Genomic DNA, 15,258 nt, shown 5'->3' on the forward strand with positions numbered 1-15,258 from the left:
CTCGTCGGAGGTCGAGCCGGCGCCTTTTCGGCGCCATTTATTGGCTGCTTTGGCGCCAATCCCATCCCTTTCTCCTCTGAGGCACATGGCTGTGGAGGTCGACCCGGCACCCCGGTAGACGCTTCGGCGACGATCAAGGGCGTGCCCATTGCGAACTCCCCGGCGCCGTCCCGACGTCGGATTGTCGACTCTTCTCTGGATGTCATTTCCTCTCCGGAGGACTGTTGTCTCCTCTTCACCGGAGACTGGACGCCGCATAGTGGCCTTTTCCCCAGTGCCTTCCAGGGCGGGTTCTACACCGTCACCGCGTCCGCGGCCCCCGGAACCGCTCTCCCGTTCCTTGCAGTTGGTTGCCCCGCCGGCTTCTTCGCCTTCTCCGGAGACCCCTCAGGCCCCTCACTCGTCCATGGGCCTTCCATCCTACAGGGGCTGGCCATTTCTTCCTCCAGTAGGGCAAGGGGATGTGCGGCTTAGTCTGCAGCCTCCGCCCACGGAAGAGTTGCTCTCTTCCCCCACGTGGCCCTACGGAGGCGAGTGCGGCCTTTGTCCGGGCCATCACCGCGGCCGCTGGCATTTTGCAGATGGGCAACCCGGTCTCTCCACTTCCGACGGACCACTTCTTCACCAGGGCTCTGGTGGAGGGGAGCCGCTTCTGTTCGAAGCTTCGCTCCACGACTCTCTTCTGGGGGTTCTGGGGGCGTCCTGCTACAGGGGATCCGGTGCCTTAGCCGCTCCTCCACCGCCACAGTCCTGCTCCGCACGGCCCGGTCTGCCTTCTTTCCCACCCTTCTGTCCAGGGCCCTGTCCTGCAGACTGCTTTTCCGTCCTTGCCTTCAGTGTTGCTCCCTCCGTCACGGGAGGCCCGGTGGTTGGACTCCTGGGGGCGTAACATTTTCACTGCCACTAATGCTGCTCTGCGCGCGCTCAACATGCTTTGTGTGTTGGCCAGGGCTACCTCCAACCTATGGGATTCCGTGGAGTCCCTCTTGTCTCACACTTCTCACGAAGTTGCCCGTGCTGATCTGCGGCGCCATGTGCTGGATGGTCGGGAGTTAACTGCGTTAATTCTCCGTTCGGCCTTGGATGTCTCTGATTCCCTCGCTCGTGCTATGGCAGTTCTGTGGCCCTCTGCCGCCATGCTTGGTTGCGGGATAGCGTCTTTCTGGAGAATATTCGGGAGCGTCTTGTTGATCTGCCCTTTGATGGGGTTCTTTTGTTTAACACCCACGCGGACTCCACTATTCAGCGCCTTCTTGCGGGGTTCCATCCTCCCCCCCCATCCCCCCCCCCACCCTCCGTAAGCTTCGGCTTGTCGGTCCTCCGGGGTCTTATGGGGGATGTTCCTCCCACCTTTTTCGTTAGGCCTAGTGTTTTGGTTGGCGTCTGTGTGCTGTGTGTGGCTTGGAATGCCTTTGGGGTCCTTACGTTGGCCCCTCTGTACTTTGGCTGCTGGTACAGCCCTTCAACTTTTGTGTGATTTTTGGCTGTTAAAGAACCCGTATAGGTCCTCAGGTTGGACCCTCTGTGTATTTTTGACTGATTGGTAAGCCGCCTGTAGTAATACCTGCAGGTCTTTTCTGTTCTTGGCCTCTGCTGCGGGTTTTCCCTAAGAAGTGTTTCCCAGGTTTTTTTCGGGACGTGTCACACCCTAGGTGGGGTACTTGTTGGCTATTGTATAGCTTTATCCTCCGCTGGGCGGGTGTGGATACCCTCTCGGGTTCCTTGCGTTTCCTGGCGTCACTGTATGCCGCTTGGTGCGGTTTCTTTTTCTCTTCTGCCTTGGCGCAGCTTGTGCTGCTCCGGGTTCTGTCCCGCTCAGTATCCGAGGGTGCTCTACCCTTCTTCTTCAGGGATTGCCTGTCGTCCGTTTAGCCCTTGTTCCTGTGGGATATCTGCTTCTGTGCGTTGTGCCTTCTCTCTTCAGCTGCTGGGTCGACAGCCCGACTTTTGTCGTGTCGTCTACAGCGTCGTGTCTTGGTGTTTCCATCTTATTTTCCGCCGTTTCGATCTGGTCCTCTGCCTTGTGTTCCAGGGAATCTGGGTTTTGTGTCCTAGTGTTCTCCTGTGCCCTGGTTCTTCTCCTCTTTACCTTCTGGCCAGTCCCACTTCTCTTTGAGGGCCGGGTTGTGCCTTGGGACAGTGCTTCTCTGGGGCTTGCTCTGGGGTTCCCTTGCCTCTGTCTTCATCTGCCGCTCGGCGGTTCTGGGCACACTACTTCATAGTATTTACTAGCGGCCTGCTGCGCACGCCTGGTTGTTCTGGTCCTCCTCCGTGGGCCCCGGTGTGTACTCGTGTGCTCCTGTCCCTTGCTTTGCTGGAGCTTTGTGCACCTGTGTCTTCCTTCTCACGTATGCGCTTATTGGCTGTGGAGCCGTTCCTGCCTTGTCCACTGCCTCCGGTTGATGCCTGTTCGGCTGTCCCCTTCGGGGGTGGGAGGGGGTGTGTGTGTGCGTGTCTGTCTGTCTGTCTGTGTCTGTCTGTCTGTGTCTGTCTTTGTTTTTCTCCTGAGGCGGGCTCTGCCTCCGTTCCTCCTCTTCTCCTTGGATTTTGCTGGTGGTTCTTTTCTTCCTCTGGTACTCTCTTGGTACCGTCTGTCCCTCCGGGTTTTCTGGCAGATGCCCTTTTCCCCCTGGGTCGGCTTGTGGTATCCTGGCCTTCCCTTCTCCTTGTTCTGCTTTTTCTGCTTGGTGGGGGCTGGGCTGTCCTTCCTGTCCCCATGACACATTCCCTGTTGGGGCTGTGTGTTCTTCCAAGCTGGTGGGGTTCTCTCGCAGACCCTCCTCCCCTCTGGGTATGGCTAGGGTATCTATTCTAATTAAGGAATCTGTGGCTAGTAGTCTCTATCAGATGTACAAGTTACTTACCTTTGGTAACGATGTATCTGGTAGAGACTATTCTAGCCGCAGATTCCTTCACGACCCGCCCTTCCTCCCCGTTCTGCGAGGACCTTTCAGCTGGTCTTCGGCACTCGCCCCCTTCCGGGTGGCTTTGCCTTCTGCGGGTGCCCTCTTTCACTTCCTCCCTGGCAGGATATTTAGTTCTGTTTATTCGTTCCACTCCTTTCTTTCTGGTGATTGGATGGTAGGTTCCTGTGTGCTTCTGCATCCCTACACCCTGGGTTTCCAGTGTGGGGCCTCCTTATACTCTTCTCCCTTTTTCATTGCTTGGGGTTTCTGACTCCTGCAGTCCTCTGGGTTGGGGTGCCTTGGCGGTGCATCTGCCTTTAGTTCTTTACCGGGATACGACACTCCTTGATGGTGTTGTCTTGGGATAAATTGTCGTTCCTCCTCCTTGTTACCCTTCCCCGTTATAGATTGGGGTTGCAGACTTCTGTCGTCTGCCCGACATTTTTCACATGTTTTTCTGTCTCCAGGGGGGATATCGCCTTCGCTGTGCGGGGTTGCTCCTCAGAGCGGTGCTCTGTTCTTTCCTTTCCATGCCTTCCGTAACGCCGTGCTTGGCACTGTCCCTAATGGTGCTGTTCCTCACCATTCGCTTCTTCCCTTTCTGTTTCACTACATTTTGCACTCTCACAGTTTTGTTTGTGATGGCTCCGCGTTGTGGCGCGGAAAAGTTCTCTGAAGAAAACTGACGTCGCGTCCGCGGACGACGTCAGGGCGGAGTCACGATGTGACGCCCCCCGGCGCACAGAGATGATGTGGGACAGAACATTTTCCGGATCCAGTCTCACGCCTGGGGATAATTCTACATTAAGGAATCTGCGGCTAGAATCTTCTCTACCAGATACATCGTTACCGAAGGTAAGTAACTTGTACGTCAGGACGCATGGAGGTGCTTATAGGCGGCTGCCAGCATGTAGGAGTACTACTCAACAAGTTTACACATCAGTTATGCCACCTGAGAAATACTCACAAGGTGAAGAAGCTGTGGTTAGATAGGGCATCCACCAGAAAGTGCATTAACGAAGGTGAGTAACTTGTTTGTTAGTGCAAGAAAGCCTACTCATGTTCTTTTTAATAACAGCCTTCCCTCCACCCTCTTACTCCATGTGCCACTCAGAAGATAACACTGTAAGTATTTATTTCCTCAGCTTTTTTGCCATTATCATTTCCAGTATCTACCAGAAAAGGCTTTGCTGAGAAGTCTACCAGTTTGGTTGTGTACATTTTGCTACTGAATTCACTGTTCTTTGACATATTGTGAAAAAACATTTGACAAAATGAAAGCACTTTCTTCATTTTGCATATTAGATGTGTTTTTCAACATTTCTAAAGGTTATTTATTTTGTGATCTTGAGGAGATCTGAATAATGTTTTGCTTCCAAAATATTCAAAATTCCTGCTTGTTAAACTTTTAAGGCTTTTCTCTGTTCCTGAAAATATAATTGGCCAAACTAAGGTGTCGGATTTAACTTTGTGTAGGTTGCTTCGATTCCCTGCTGGCAGTTTATTGGCTGGATTGCTCAGATGATGGCGATGCTTGACAAAAAACAGGCAGTGGCTGTGCAGCACATTGTAGAAGAGATTGCGGACCTCTACCCACAGGCTCTTGTATATCCATTCATGATCAGCAGTGAAAATTATTCTTTTGAAGAGAGTGCAATTGGACACAAAAATAAAGAATTTGTATTAAGGTATTACAACATCACGTTAGTTATTTTAAATAACGTAATTGGAGTATATAGTTGAAAGTTTCTTTTATTGGCGGCCTTTTTTATTTCATATTCAGAAAATGTCTAAAAAAAGAGGCAATATGTAGTTTGAAGCACATTTAATTCCTTGATGCTGGAACATAGTTTGCACAAGAAAGAGCAAAAAGACAAATGACTCAAAAAGGTACTCAAAACACATCGATTCAGTGGTACTTAATCTTTTGATTTCAAACCCAACTAAATGACGCGGGAAGCCAGGGAGCCATTTGTACAATTTGAACCTCCAATATAATGCACAAACTAGTGCTCACTATATGAGCTCAGAATATCTTCTTTCCCCTGCAGTTGCGGGTTGAAATATGAGATCGTCTACACCGAGCCCTCAGTAGAAGTGATGGGACAGAATTAGTAACTGGCTTGACACTGGCCTCGGCAGACACAGGACAGCAGTGAAGTTTTCTGTAGACCAAGCTGGAGTTATTTCATTTCAAAAGGCGACAATCACAGTGGTTGCATAAAAAGCAGCAGACCAGGTGCTATTATGTCACAGTATGTGCCTCCAAGCGGGGTATGGTACTCTGCCTGTGGGAGTATTTAACTCCCCCTAACCCCCCCCATGCAAAGTGCAGGCATGTTCCTATTCCTATGTAAGAAGTATAGGTGCGTTGATGTTGTTCTCAAATGGCTGCCCATGCAAAGCACTGGATGGTAGACCGTATAGCGGTAAAGGGCATACACACATAAATCACTGTGCGGGAAGAGCACTAGCTCTCCAAGTGTGCAGATGCTATGATTTTCCATTTCTAGGTCAGGTCGAATTCTGTGTGTGTGAGTAAATGCAAACTGTCACTGCGCATTCACACCTGCTTTGTCTTCAACTCGTAATCAGCTTCTGACTAAAAACATTTTTTAAATGCTCATGGGTATTACATATTGTTTTGATTTTATAAATATACAGACAAATTACATTAGGGAAGCAATACAGTAGACTTCAAGTTATTATTATTGTTACCACATGGGGGAACCACTTGTATACAATTATTTAGCTCAAAAACGCTCAAGATTACTAATAGGAAATAATGGTTAGAGGTTCTATTGGTAGGCGGACACCCTGCATTGGGGCAAAAAAACAGGAATCCAGACCACAGCTTAGGAACCTCTGTATTAATTAATAGACTTCATTTTTGATACATTTATCCTATATCAATTAAATTCACAATTATTGTAAACTTGGTTGCAATAAAAAAAATGGATCTCAACAATTCATAGAAATTGCTTCCTGTATTGGAATGCTTCATGAGAGCCATCTTATTATGCACATTATTGACTAGTTAATCAACTTTTATAACATTTTAGCTTACACTTTGAAACGGCAAAAAGCTAAAATACAAACTGGCTAATGTGGGGATCGGGACAAGAGGCAATTTTGAAAGTCTCCAGTAAACATAAATTAAAGTTTTATTTGTCATCATGTTTGACATCTTGTGCGATTTTGTTCTTGATAAAACATGTTGAAAACTAATACAAGAGAACAAGGATTTAGAACAAAGTCCAATCTTTAAAAAACTGTGATAACAGTTAAAATCAATTGTGACGTGGAGAGTGTGGTAATGTACTTACACCTGCTCTATTTTTTCTGGTTGGTTTGAAGGGAAACTATTTTTTTCCAGTTATGCTCTGTCTCATACTTCTTAGCGTGTGTTTGCATCAAAACATACGCATGTGGCCACTGCTACATCACAGTGATACTGAGTAACACACTTTTCCAAAACAATCCTTGAAGCAGTAAAATGTCTAGCATGACAACAAAATATATGTTTAATGAATCAAGTTCTGAGTTGTCTGCAGCTTTAAGTTTGAAAGACCTCCCGTTAATGGCCCTGATAAGTTCTGGGCTACATTCAGATTGTAATTACAAGTTGTATAATAATTTTTACACACTCACAGTTTTCCCTTGATAGCTTCTGGCAGGGCAAACCTGCTGAAATATATTGTGGAGAAAAGGCCGTACCATAAAGGCAAATCATGCGGAATTTGCTTGTGCTAAATACAATACAGATTATTTCCAAGTTGAAACCTCAGAATAGGTGATAAATCTACCACACTAAGTAAATACTTCACCCAGCACTAATGGGATTTACAGGAATGGGCAAATTCCCCACACTGTTCCGCACAACTAGTAATCCAGGTTATAACTAAATGTTCTGATTACCCAATTGTCAATTTTGTAAACAATGCGATGAGAAAATGTGTCATTTTCTCTGTTCTTTGGGTTGAACTCAATTTGTATGCATCTCATATGCCAGTGAAATTTCAAAAATCCATTGCCAACTCTTGGAGCTGTCTAGGTTTAAAGGAATTATGTAATAATAGGTTTGTCAATAATTGATATGTTTATACTAAAAGGGCACTTGAAAGATGCATGGTTGTAAGACTTGAACTCTATCAATATTTTAACAGAGAAAAACCCAAACCATTGAAAACTCTTTGTGCGCAGCTGGGTGTTGTGTGTAGGGCCTAGCTTTTGGCCAGGCCCTGAACCGAGCCATATTAAATTTCTCCTATACACGGCATGGTTTGGCCCGCCCCTTGGGTGGCCATAGCCCACTGTACATGGCCAATGCGACAGGGAGGATAGCAAGTGAAGTAAGTACACATAGACAGGTAAGTGTACAACCACTAGGATCTGAAAGAAACACGTTAGTTAGATTCCTCAACTTAGAATATCCCCAGGCGTCAGACTGGATCCGGAAGATTTTTCGTCAGCAATACCCCTTGCGCGTTGCTAGGCGTCGTCTGCGGCTCCGCGTCCGTCTTCGGCGTCGTGCGCCGGAATGACGTCGTCGGAGTACTTAGACGCCACCCTCGCGGGCTGACGTCAGTTCTTCTTTTTTCCGCGCCAGTAAGCGCAGATCCGGGAGAGCTACCCCTTTTAGTCTTTTTTTACTAAGTTTTTTGATCCTTTTTGATCTTGTCTCGACTCCGGTGCCGGTAGGATGCCTGGTTTCAAAGCCTGTGCTGACTGTAACCGCTTGATGTCGGTTACGGATCATCACCGCCGGTGCCTTTACTGTTTGGGCCTCGACCACGACGCGGAGTCGTGTTCGGACTGCAAGGCCCTGACCACGAAGGCTAGACGGGAGCGGTCCCGTAAGCTCCTCGAGCTTCACCACTCGGCTCCGCGCCCCTCTCGATCCCGGTCCAGGAGGAGGTCCAAGGATCGGTCGCGGAGCCGCAGCCGACGTCATCATCGCTCGTCTGGCTCCAAGTCTTCGGGTAAGTCGAAGCACTCCAAGAAGTCCAAGAGGCGACACCGCTCTTCGGACTCCCCTCGCCGGTCGCGCGACTCGGCCGAGGGTCAGGGTGGTTCAACTCCAGCGGAGCCGCAGGCGCCGCGCAAGTCCCCATACCCGCCGGTCCCTGGGACTGACACGACGCCGGCGGAAGTCAGTGCCTTCCTCTCGGCCATGAGGAGCCTGGCTCCGCCGTCGACACCCGCTGGCCCGCCTTCGGGCCCCGCGGACCCGACTGGGCAACCTTGCATGCTGGCGGCTGCGGCCCCGTCGCCGGCTCCGACGCCGCAGGTTCCCGAGGGACTCGTCCCCGCCAACGCCGGTTGACCTCGTCACGCCTCCTCCGCCGGCGTCGACACCGGTTCCACCCCCAGTTCAGCCCCGCTCCGGATCCGGCGCCGTTACGGCTTCGATGGACGCCGCGTACGGCGCCGTTAGAGACACATTATGTCTATCTTCCGGCTCCGATCCTTCCTCCTGTTTACCAGGAATCGGATGACGGGGGCGACTGGGAGGGGTCCGAGGATCCTATGGCCGTTCAGGCTCAGCTGTCACAGGACTGGGCAGATGAACTGGGGGAGGCCAGTGGTCTGGATACCTCACCAGACACTGGATTCATCTCTCCTCCGACTGTGGCTTCGGAGGAGGGTGCTGCTTTCTCTGTGGTGCTGCGCAAGGCGGCCGCAGCCCTTGGGCTCGAGCTGCCTGCCGTGGCTGTGAGGACTAACGTCCTCACTGAGGTGCTTCAGTCTGCAGCAAGCTCCTCTGAGCCTCTGCTGCAATTCAATGAGGCCCTCATTGACGTTCTGCAGAGCACCTGGTCCAAGCCCTCCACAGTCCCTCCTGTGGACAGGAACGTCGCCAGGCGCCACCGCCCTGCTCCGGGCGACCCCAGTTTTCTGTCCCAACACCCCACCCCCGAGAGCCTGGTTATCCAGGCTTCTACTTCCCAATCCTCCTTCCCGACCGCTCCGCCGGACCAGGATTCCAAGAGACTGGAACAGTTTGGCAAAAAAGCTGTTCTCCTCCCTTAGTTTGGGTCTGCGGTCCTTGAACACCGCCTGTCTTTTGGACCGTTATTCCCACTCTCTGTGGGATACGGTGGAGGACGTGCTGCCCCTGTGTCTGGAGGAGGCCCAGACACGACTTACCCAGGCTCTGGCCGATGGGAGGGATGCAGCACGACATGCAATCCGATGTGGGCTTGACACTACGGACTCGCTGGGTAGGGCGATTTCTACCACGGTGGCGCTTAGACGTCACGCCTGGCTGCGGTCCACGTCCTTTTCGGGGGATGTCCAGAGCGCACTCATGGACATGCCCTTTGATGGCACTCGCCTTTTTGGTGAGAAAGCGGACAGTGCGCTGAATCGCTTTAAGGACTCCCGGGCTACGGCCAAGTCCTTGGGCCTCTCGGCCCCGCGGTCGCAAACTTCCGCCTTTTGCCCCTTTCGTGGCCAAGGAAGGGGTGCCTCCTCACGTCCGCCTAGCCACCAGCCGCAGAACCAACCTGCGCGCGGTCGCGGACGTGGTTTCCCCCGAGGCGGTTCTGGAGGACGACGCAGTCAGCCCACATCCACCCCGGCAGCATCCGCCTCCAAGCCTTCCTAGTCCGAGCTTTCCGGCCCATTCCTCGCCAGTGGGCGGCAGAGTTCGCCATCACCTGCTCCACTGGCGTACCATCACTTCGGACAGGTGGGTGCTGCAGATCGTGTGAAGGGGCTACTCCCTCCCCTTCGAGACGACCCCTCCAGCCATGCCACCGCAGCACCACCGTATCTCGGAGGATCATTTGAATCTTCTGCGAGAGGAAGTTTCGGCCCTCTTGGCCAAAGAGGCCGTCGAGCGCGTTCCGAGCCCAGAAGTAGGTCGTGGTTCTTATTCCCACTACTTTCTGGTTCCCAAGAAGGGCAAGGGGGGCCTACGCCCTATCTTGGACCTCCGGAACGTCAATGCCTTCCTTCGGAAGGAACGGGTCAAAATGTTAACTTTGGCTCAGGTTCTAGCTGCCCTAGACCCTGGAGACTGGATGGTAGCGTTGGACTTGCAGGACGCTTATTTCCACATCCCCGTCCTGCCGGCCCACCGGCGTTGCCTGCGGTTCACGGTGGGCCAGGAGCACTTTCAGTTCACCGTGCTCCCCTTCGGCCTCACCAGTGCCCCTCGGGTGTTCATGAAAGTGATGGCGGTGGTCGCAGCTCATCTGCGCAGATCAGGGGTTCCAGTCTTCCTCTATCTCGACGACTGGTTGTTGAAGGCGGGCTCGCCCCAGGCAGTCGTCTCCCACCTCCGGACTACGGCGGATCTCCTGCATTTGCTGGGGTTTTCCATCAACGTGCCGAAGTCACACCTGAGTCCCTCTCAGAAGCTCCTGTTCATCGGAGCGGTTCTCGATTCGGCGCAGTTCCGGGCTTATCCTCCGGAACAGCGGGTCCGGGATATACAGGCCCTGATTCCCATCTTTCGGCCTCTATCCTGGGTTTCGGTCAGGCTAGTGTTGCGGCTTCTGGGGCTGATGGCCTCCTGCATCCTACTAGTGCATCACGCCAGGCGGCGCATGCGGGCTCTGCAGTGGGACCTGAAGTTTCAGTGGGCCCAGCATCACGGCAACCTGTCCGACCATGTCTTGATCTCGGAGGGCACTGCGCAGCAGTTGCAGTGGTGGCTCACGGACCGCGATTGGGTCACAGGCAAGAGCCTCTCCCTTCCCCAACCGGAGCATGTCGTAGTGACGGATGCGTCCCTCCTGGGATGGGGTAGCCATATAGGAGAGGCGGAGATCAGAGGCCTCTGGTCTCCGGCGGAGTCTCGTCTCCACATCAACCTGTTGGAGTTGAGAGCGATCCGACTTGCACTGAAAGCCTTCCTTCCCTCTGTCAGGAGAAGTGTCGTGCAGGTGTTCACGGACAACACCACCGCCATGTGGTATTGCAACAAACAGGGCGGGGTGGGGTCGTGGACCCTTTGTCAGGAGGCTCTGCGCCTCTGGACATGGCTGGAACACCAGGGCGTGACCCTAGTGGTTCAACATCTGGCGGGCTCTCTGAACGCCAGAGCAGACGAACTCAGCCGCCGGTGCATGATGGATCACGAATGGCGTCTGAACTCCGAAGTGGCGCAAGGTCTCTTTCAGCAGTGGGGAGAGCCTTGGTTAGATCTATTCGCCACCGAAGAGAACGCGCAATGTCAGCAGTTCTGCGCGTTGGAATTTCCAAGGCGGCACTCGCTCGGCGACGCTTTTCGTCACGAGTGGAGTTGCGGTCTGTTGTACGCCTTTCCGCCTATACCACTTCTGCCCAGAGTGCTGAAGAAGATCAGGCGCGACCGGGCCCAAGTCATCTTGGTGGCTCCGGACTGGGCACGAAGGTACTGGTATCCCGAGCTACTCAGTATGTTGACCGATTCTCCGATACGTCTGCCCCTTCGGGAGGATCTTCTGTCGCAGCAGCAGGGGACGGTCCTCCACCCGAACCTGTCCAGCCTCCACCTCCATGCGTGGAGATTGAGCGGCGGCAGTTGATGCCATTTGACTTGCCTCCTGAAGTCTGTGATATCATTCTGGCAGCCAGGCGTCCCTCCACAAAGACGGTATACGCCTGCCGGTGGAACAGATTTGTGGCATGGTGCACAGCAAAGGCTGTGGATCCCCTTTCCGCCCCTCTTTCTGAGGTTCTCCTCTTTCTTCTTTCTTTGGCCCGGCAGGGCTCTGCCCTGGGCACCTTGAAAGGTTATCTTGCTGCCCTCTCTGCCTTCTTACGTCTTCCTGATCTGCCTTCTCTTTTCAAGTCCCCTGTGGTTCAACGTTTTCTTAAAGGCATTACTGATACGTTCCCTCCTGTCCCTTTCGTAATGCCTCAGTGGGACTTGAATCTTGTTCTCACATTTCTGATGTGCGCTCCCTTTGAGCCTCTTCACACTTGTTCTCTTCGTCTTCTGACGCTTAAGACTGCCTTCCTGGTAGCCATCACCTCGGCTAGACGGGTGAGTGAGCTCCAGGCTCTATCGTCCAAGCCTCCTTTTCTCTCTGTTCATCCGGACAAGGTTGTCCTTCGGCCTCGTCCCTCTTTTCTACCGAAAGTGGTGACTCCCTTTCATCTTGGGCAGTCTGTCACCTTGCCCACCTTCTTTCCGCCTCCGCATCCTTCCAAAGAGGAAGAGAGGCTCCACCGTCTGGAACCAAAGCGTGCGCTCTCTTTTTATTTGGACCGCACAAAACAGTTCCGGGTGGACGACCAACTTTTCGTTGGATACGTGGGTGCTAAGAAGGGAAAAGCTGTGCACAATCGGACCATCTCCCGGTGGGTCGTTTTGTGCATCAAAATCTGTTACTCCTTGGCGAATAAGGACCCTCCTCTTGGGCTGCGCGCCCATTCCACTCGGGCTACAGCGGCTACTACTGCTTTGGGACGGGGAGTCCCGTTGCAGGACATCTGTCAGGCGGCTACGTGGGCTTCGCTACACACGTTTGCCAGGCATCATTGCCTAGACAGCCAAGTCCGGAGGGATGGCTTCTTTGGCCGTTCTGTTCTCCAGGACTTTCTGGTGTGATCTTGGTTCGCAGACCCACCACCGGGGATGGTATTGCTTGGGTATCTATTCTAAGGTGAGGAATCTAACTAACGTGTTTCTTTCAGATGAACAAGTTACTTACCTTCGGTAACGATGTATCTGTAAGAAACATTAGTTAGTTAGATTCCTCACCGACCCACCCATCCTCCCCGTTCTGCGAACTGACATCTAGGGTTAAGGCTATCCCTTTCAGGGCCCTAGAATTTTTTGGCACCAGTGTCGGTATCTTGCATGGCTCTGCGTTCCTGGCGCGGAAGGCTATGTACAAGAACTGACGTCAGCGCGCAAGGGCGGCGTCTAAGTACTCCGACGTCATTCCTGCGCACGACGCCGACGACGGACGCGGAGCCGCAGACGACGCCTAGCGACGCGCAAGGGGTATTGCTGACGAAAAATCTTCCGGATCCAGTCTGGCGCCTGGGGATATTCTAAGGTGAGGAATCTAACTAACTAATGTTTCTTACAGATACATCGTTACCGAAGGTAAGTAACTTGTTCTTTAATGACCGTTCGTCTCCACAGCCTCCAGGGAACTGTCACAGCAGACCCTGAATTTCGAACAGCAACATTCCATAGCTGATGAGATGACATCACAGCTAAGACAAGCAGGTTATCACATTACTACAACATCTTCCTTTTTTCATTAAAATTGCAAAGGTATAGAAAAAACAAAACAAAAAGAACAATAAAGATATCAATTAAAATAACAATCCAAAGAGCAATATTGAAATGAGAAAAAACAAGAAAACAAAAATATCAAGCTAAACACCAAAAGATAAGAAACAGTGAATTATGAAATCACCAGCAAAACAGAAAACATCTACAAATCCATGCGTTTAGGAGGAACACTTCTCCTAAAACTCCTGCATACCAGAGGAGAATTTAATTTAGGAGAATTTGATTTAGTTTGAGAATTTGAATTAGTTTGTCCCACTTCAGATCCACTCTCAAGTCCCAGTTTGAGGACCATATTTTTGGGAATCTTGTAAATTCTGGAACAATTCCACCAATTGTTTCCATTGACTCTTACAGCAAAACATGAAATGCCATCCACCTTAACAGGAGAACTGAGCTTGGACAACCCCTTGGGCATTTTAGTTGGGAGCTTGATTTTAACCCAATCACCAACAGAAATCTTGGACTCAAAGGCATTCTTGATCAAATTACTAGATGCACCAGGTGTGGTACTGATCGCACCCAAACCTGAATAAGAAGAAGCAAACCTAGCACTCTCCATAGCACTCTCCAGTCCACCAACCCTTGAACACAAACCCCACTTTCTCATCCATGCGGGACACATGTCAAAAGTTGCAAATCTTCCATGCAACAACTCAATCTGAAAGAAACACGTTAGTTAGATTCCTCACCTTAGAATATCCCCAGGCGTCAGGCTGGATCCGGAAAGATTTTTGTAGCAATACCCCTTGCGCGTCGCTAGGCGTTGTTTGCGGCTTCGCGTCCGTCGTTGGCGTCGTGCGCCGTAATGACGTCATCGGAGTACTTAGACGCCGCCCTCGCGCGCTGACGTCAGTTCTTCTTTTTTCCGCGCCAGACAGCGCCGATCCGGGAAGAGCTTACCCCTTAGTCAATTTTTGACTAAACTTTGATTGACTCTTTTTGGTCTTCTGTCGACTCGACTCTGGTGCCGGTAGGATGCCCGGGTTTAAAGCCTGTGACTCCTGTCATCGACTGATGTTGGTGACGGACCACCATCGCCGGTGCCTTTATTGCCTGGGGGCAGACCACGACGCAGATTCGTTTCCCGATTGTCAGGCCTTGACCTCGAAGGCTAGGCGGGAGCGGTCCCGTAAGCTTCTCTAGCTTCGGGACTTGGCTCCGCGCCGCTCATGGTCCTGGTCCAAGAGGAGGTCCAAGGACAGGTCGCAGAGCCGCAGTCACCATCATCGCTCGTCGGGCTCGAAGTCTTCGAGTAAGTCGAAGCGATCTATGAAGTCCAAGAGGCGTCACCGCTCGTGGGACTCCCCTCGCTGGTCGCGCGACTCGGCCGAGGGTCAGGGTGGTCCCAGCCCCGTGGCTCCGTCGGAGCCGCAGGAGCCGCGTCCGTCCCCATACCCGCCGGTCCCTGGGACTGATGCGACTCCGGCGGAGGTCAGTGCCTTCCTCTTGGCCATGAGGGGCCTGGCTGCCGGCGCGCCTTCGGGCCCCGCGGGCTCGACTGGGCGACCTCGCGTGCCGGCGGCTCCAGCCCCGGCGCCGTCAACGACTTCGGTCCCGACGCCGCAGGTCCCTGAGGGATCCAGGCCTGGATCTCTGCCGGCGCCGGTCGACCTCACGACGCCTCCTCCGCCGACACCGGTTCCGCCCCCGGCGCCGTCTCCGGACGACGCCGTTCCCCGGTTTAGCCCCTGTCCAGGCCCGGCGCCGGTGCGGAGCCGCTTGACGCCGCACCCGACGCCGATGGATGAGCGTTTCATCTACTGCCCGGCTCTGATCATTCCTCCTGTTTATCAGGAATCAGATGACGGGGGCGACTGGGAGGGGTCTGGGGACCCTCTGGCCATACAGGGCCAACTTTCACAGGACTGGACAGACGAACTGGGGGATGCCAGTGGTCTGGACACTTCCCCGGATGCTGGTTTCATCTCTCCTCCGACTGTGGCCTCGGAGGGAGGTGCAGCTTTTTCAGTGGTGCTGCGCAAGACAGCCGCAGCCCTGGGGCTCGAGCTGCCTGCTGTGGCCGTGGTGCTTCAACTGTCAGCAAGCTCCACTGAGCCTCTGCTGCAGTTCAATGAGGCCCTCATAGACGTTCTGCAGTGCACTTGG

At 52.7% G+C, this 15,258-nt stretch overlaps 1 protein-coding gene across 3 annotated transcripts in view; it reads left to right on the forward strand.

The window, feature by feature from the left end:
* Positions 1-15,258, forward strand: part of PRKDC (protein kinase, DNA-activated, catalytic subunit) — a 2,754,228-nt gene that overhangs the window by 2,276,623 nt on the left and 462,347 nt on the right. For all 3 annotated transcript variants that reach the window (XM_085605657.1, XM_085605658.1, XM_085605659.1), the window contains one exon: positions 4,383-4,594. In XM_085605657.1, the coding sequence (XP_085461783.1) occupies positions 4,383-4,594 (212 nt within the window). The remainder of the gene's footprint in view (positions 1-4,382; positions 4,595-15,258) is intronic.

The sequence above is a fragment of the Triturus cristatus genome, chromosome 5_1, assembly GCF_964204655.1.
Source record: "Triturus cristatus chromosome 5_1, aTriCri1.1, whole genome shotgun sequence".
Taxonomy (NCBI): domain Eukaryota; kingdom Metazoa; phylum Chordata; class Amphibia; order Caudata; family Salamandridae; genus Triturus; species Triturus cristatus.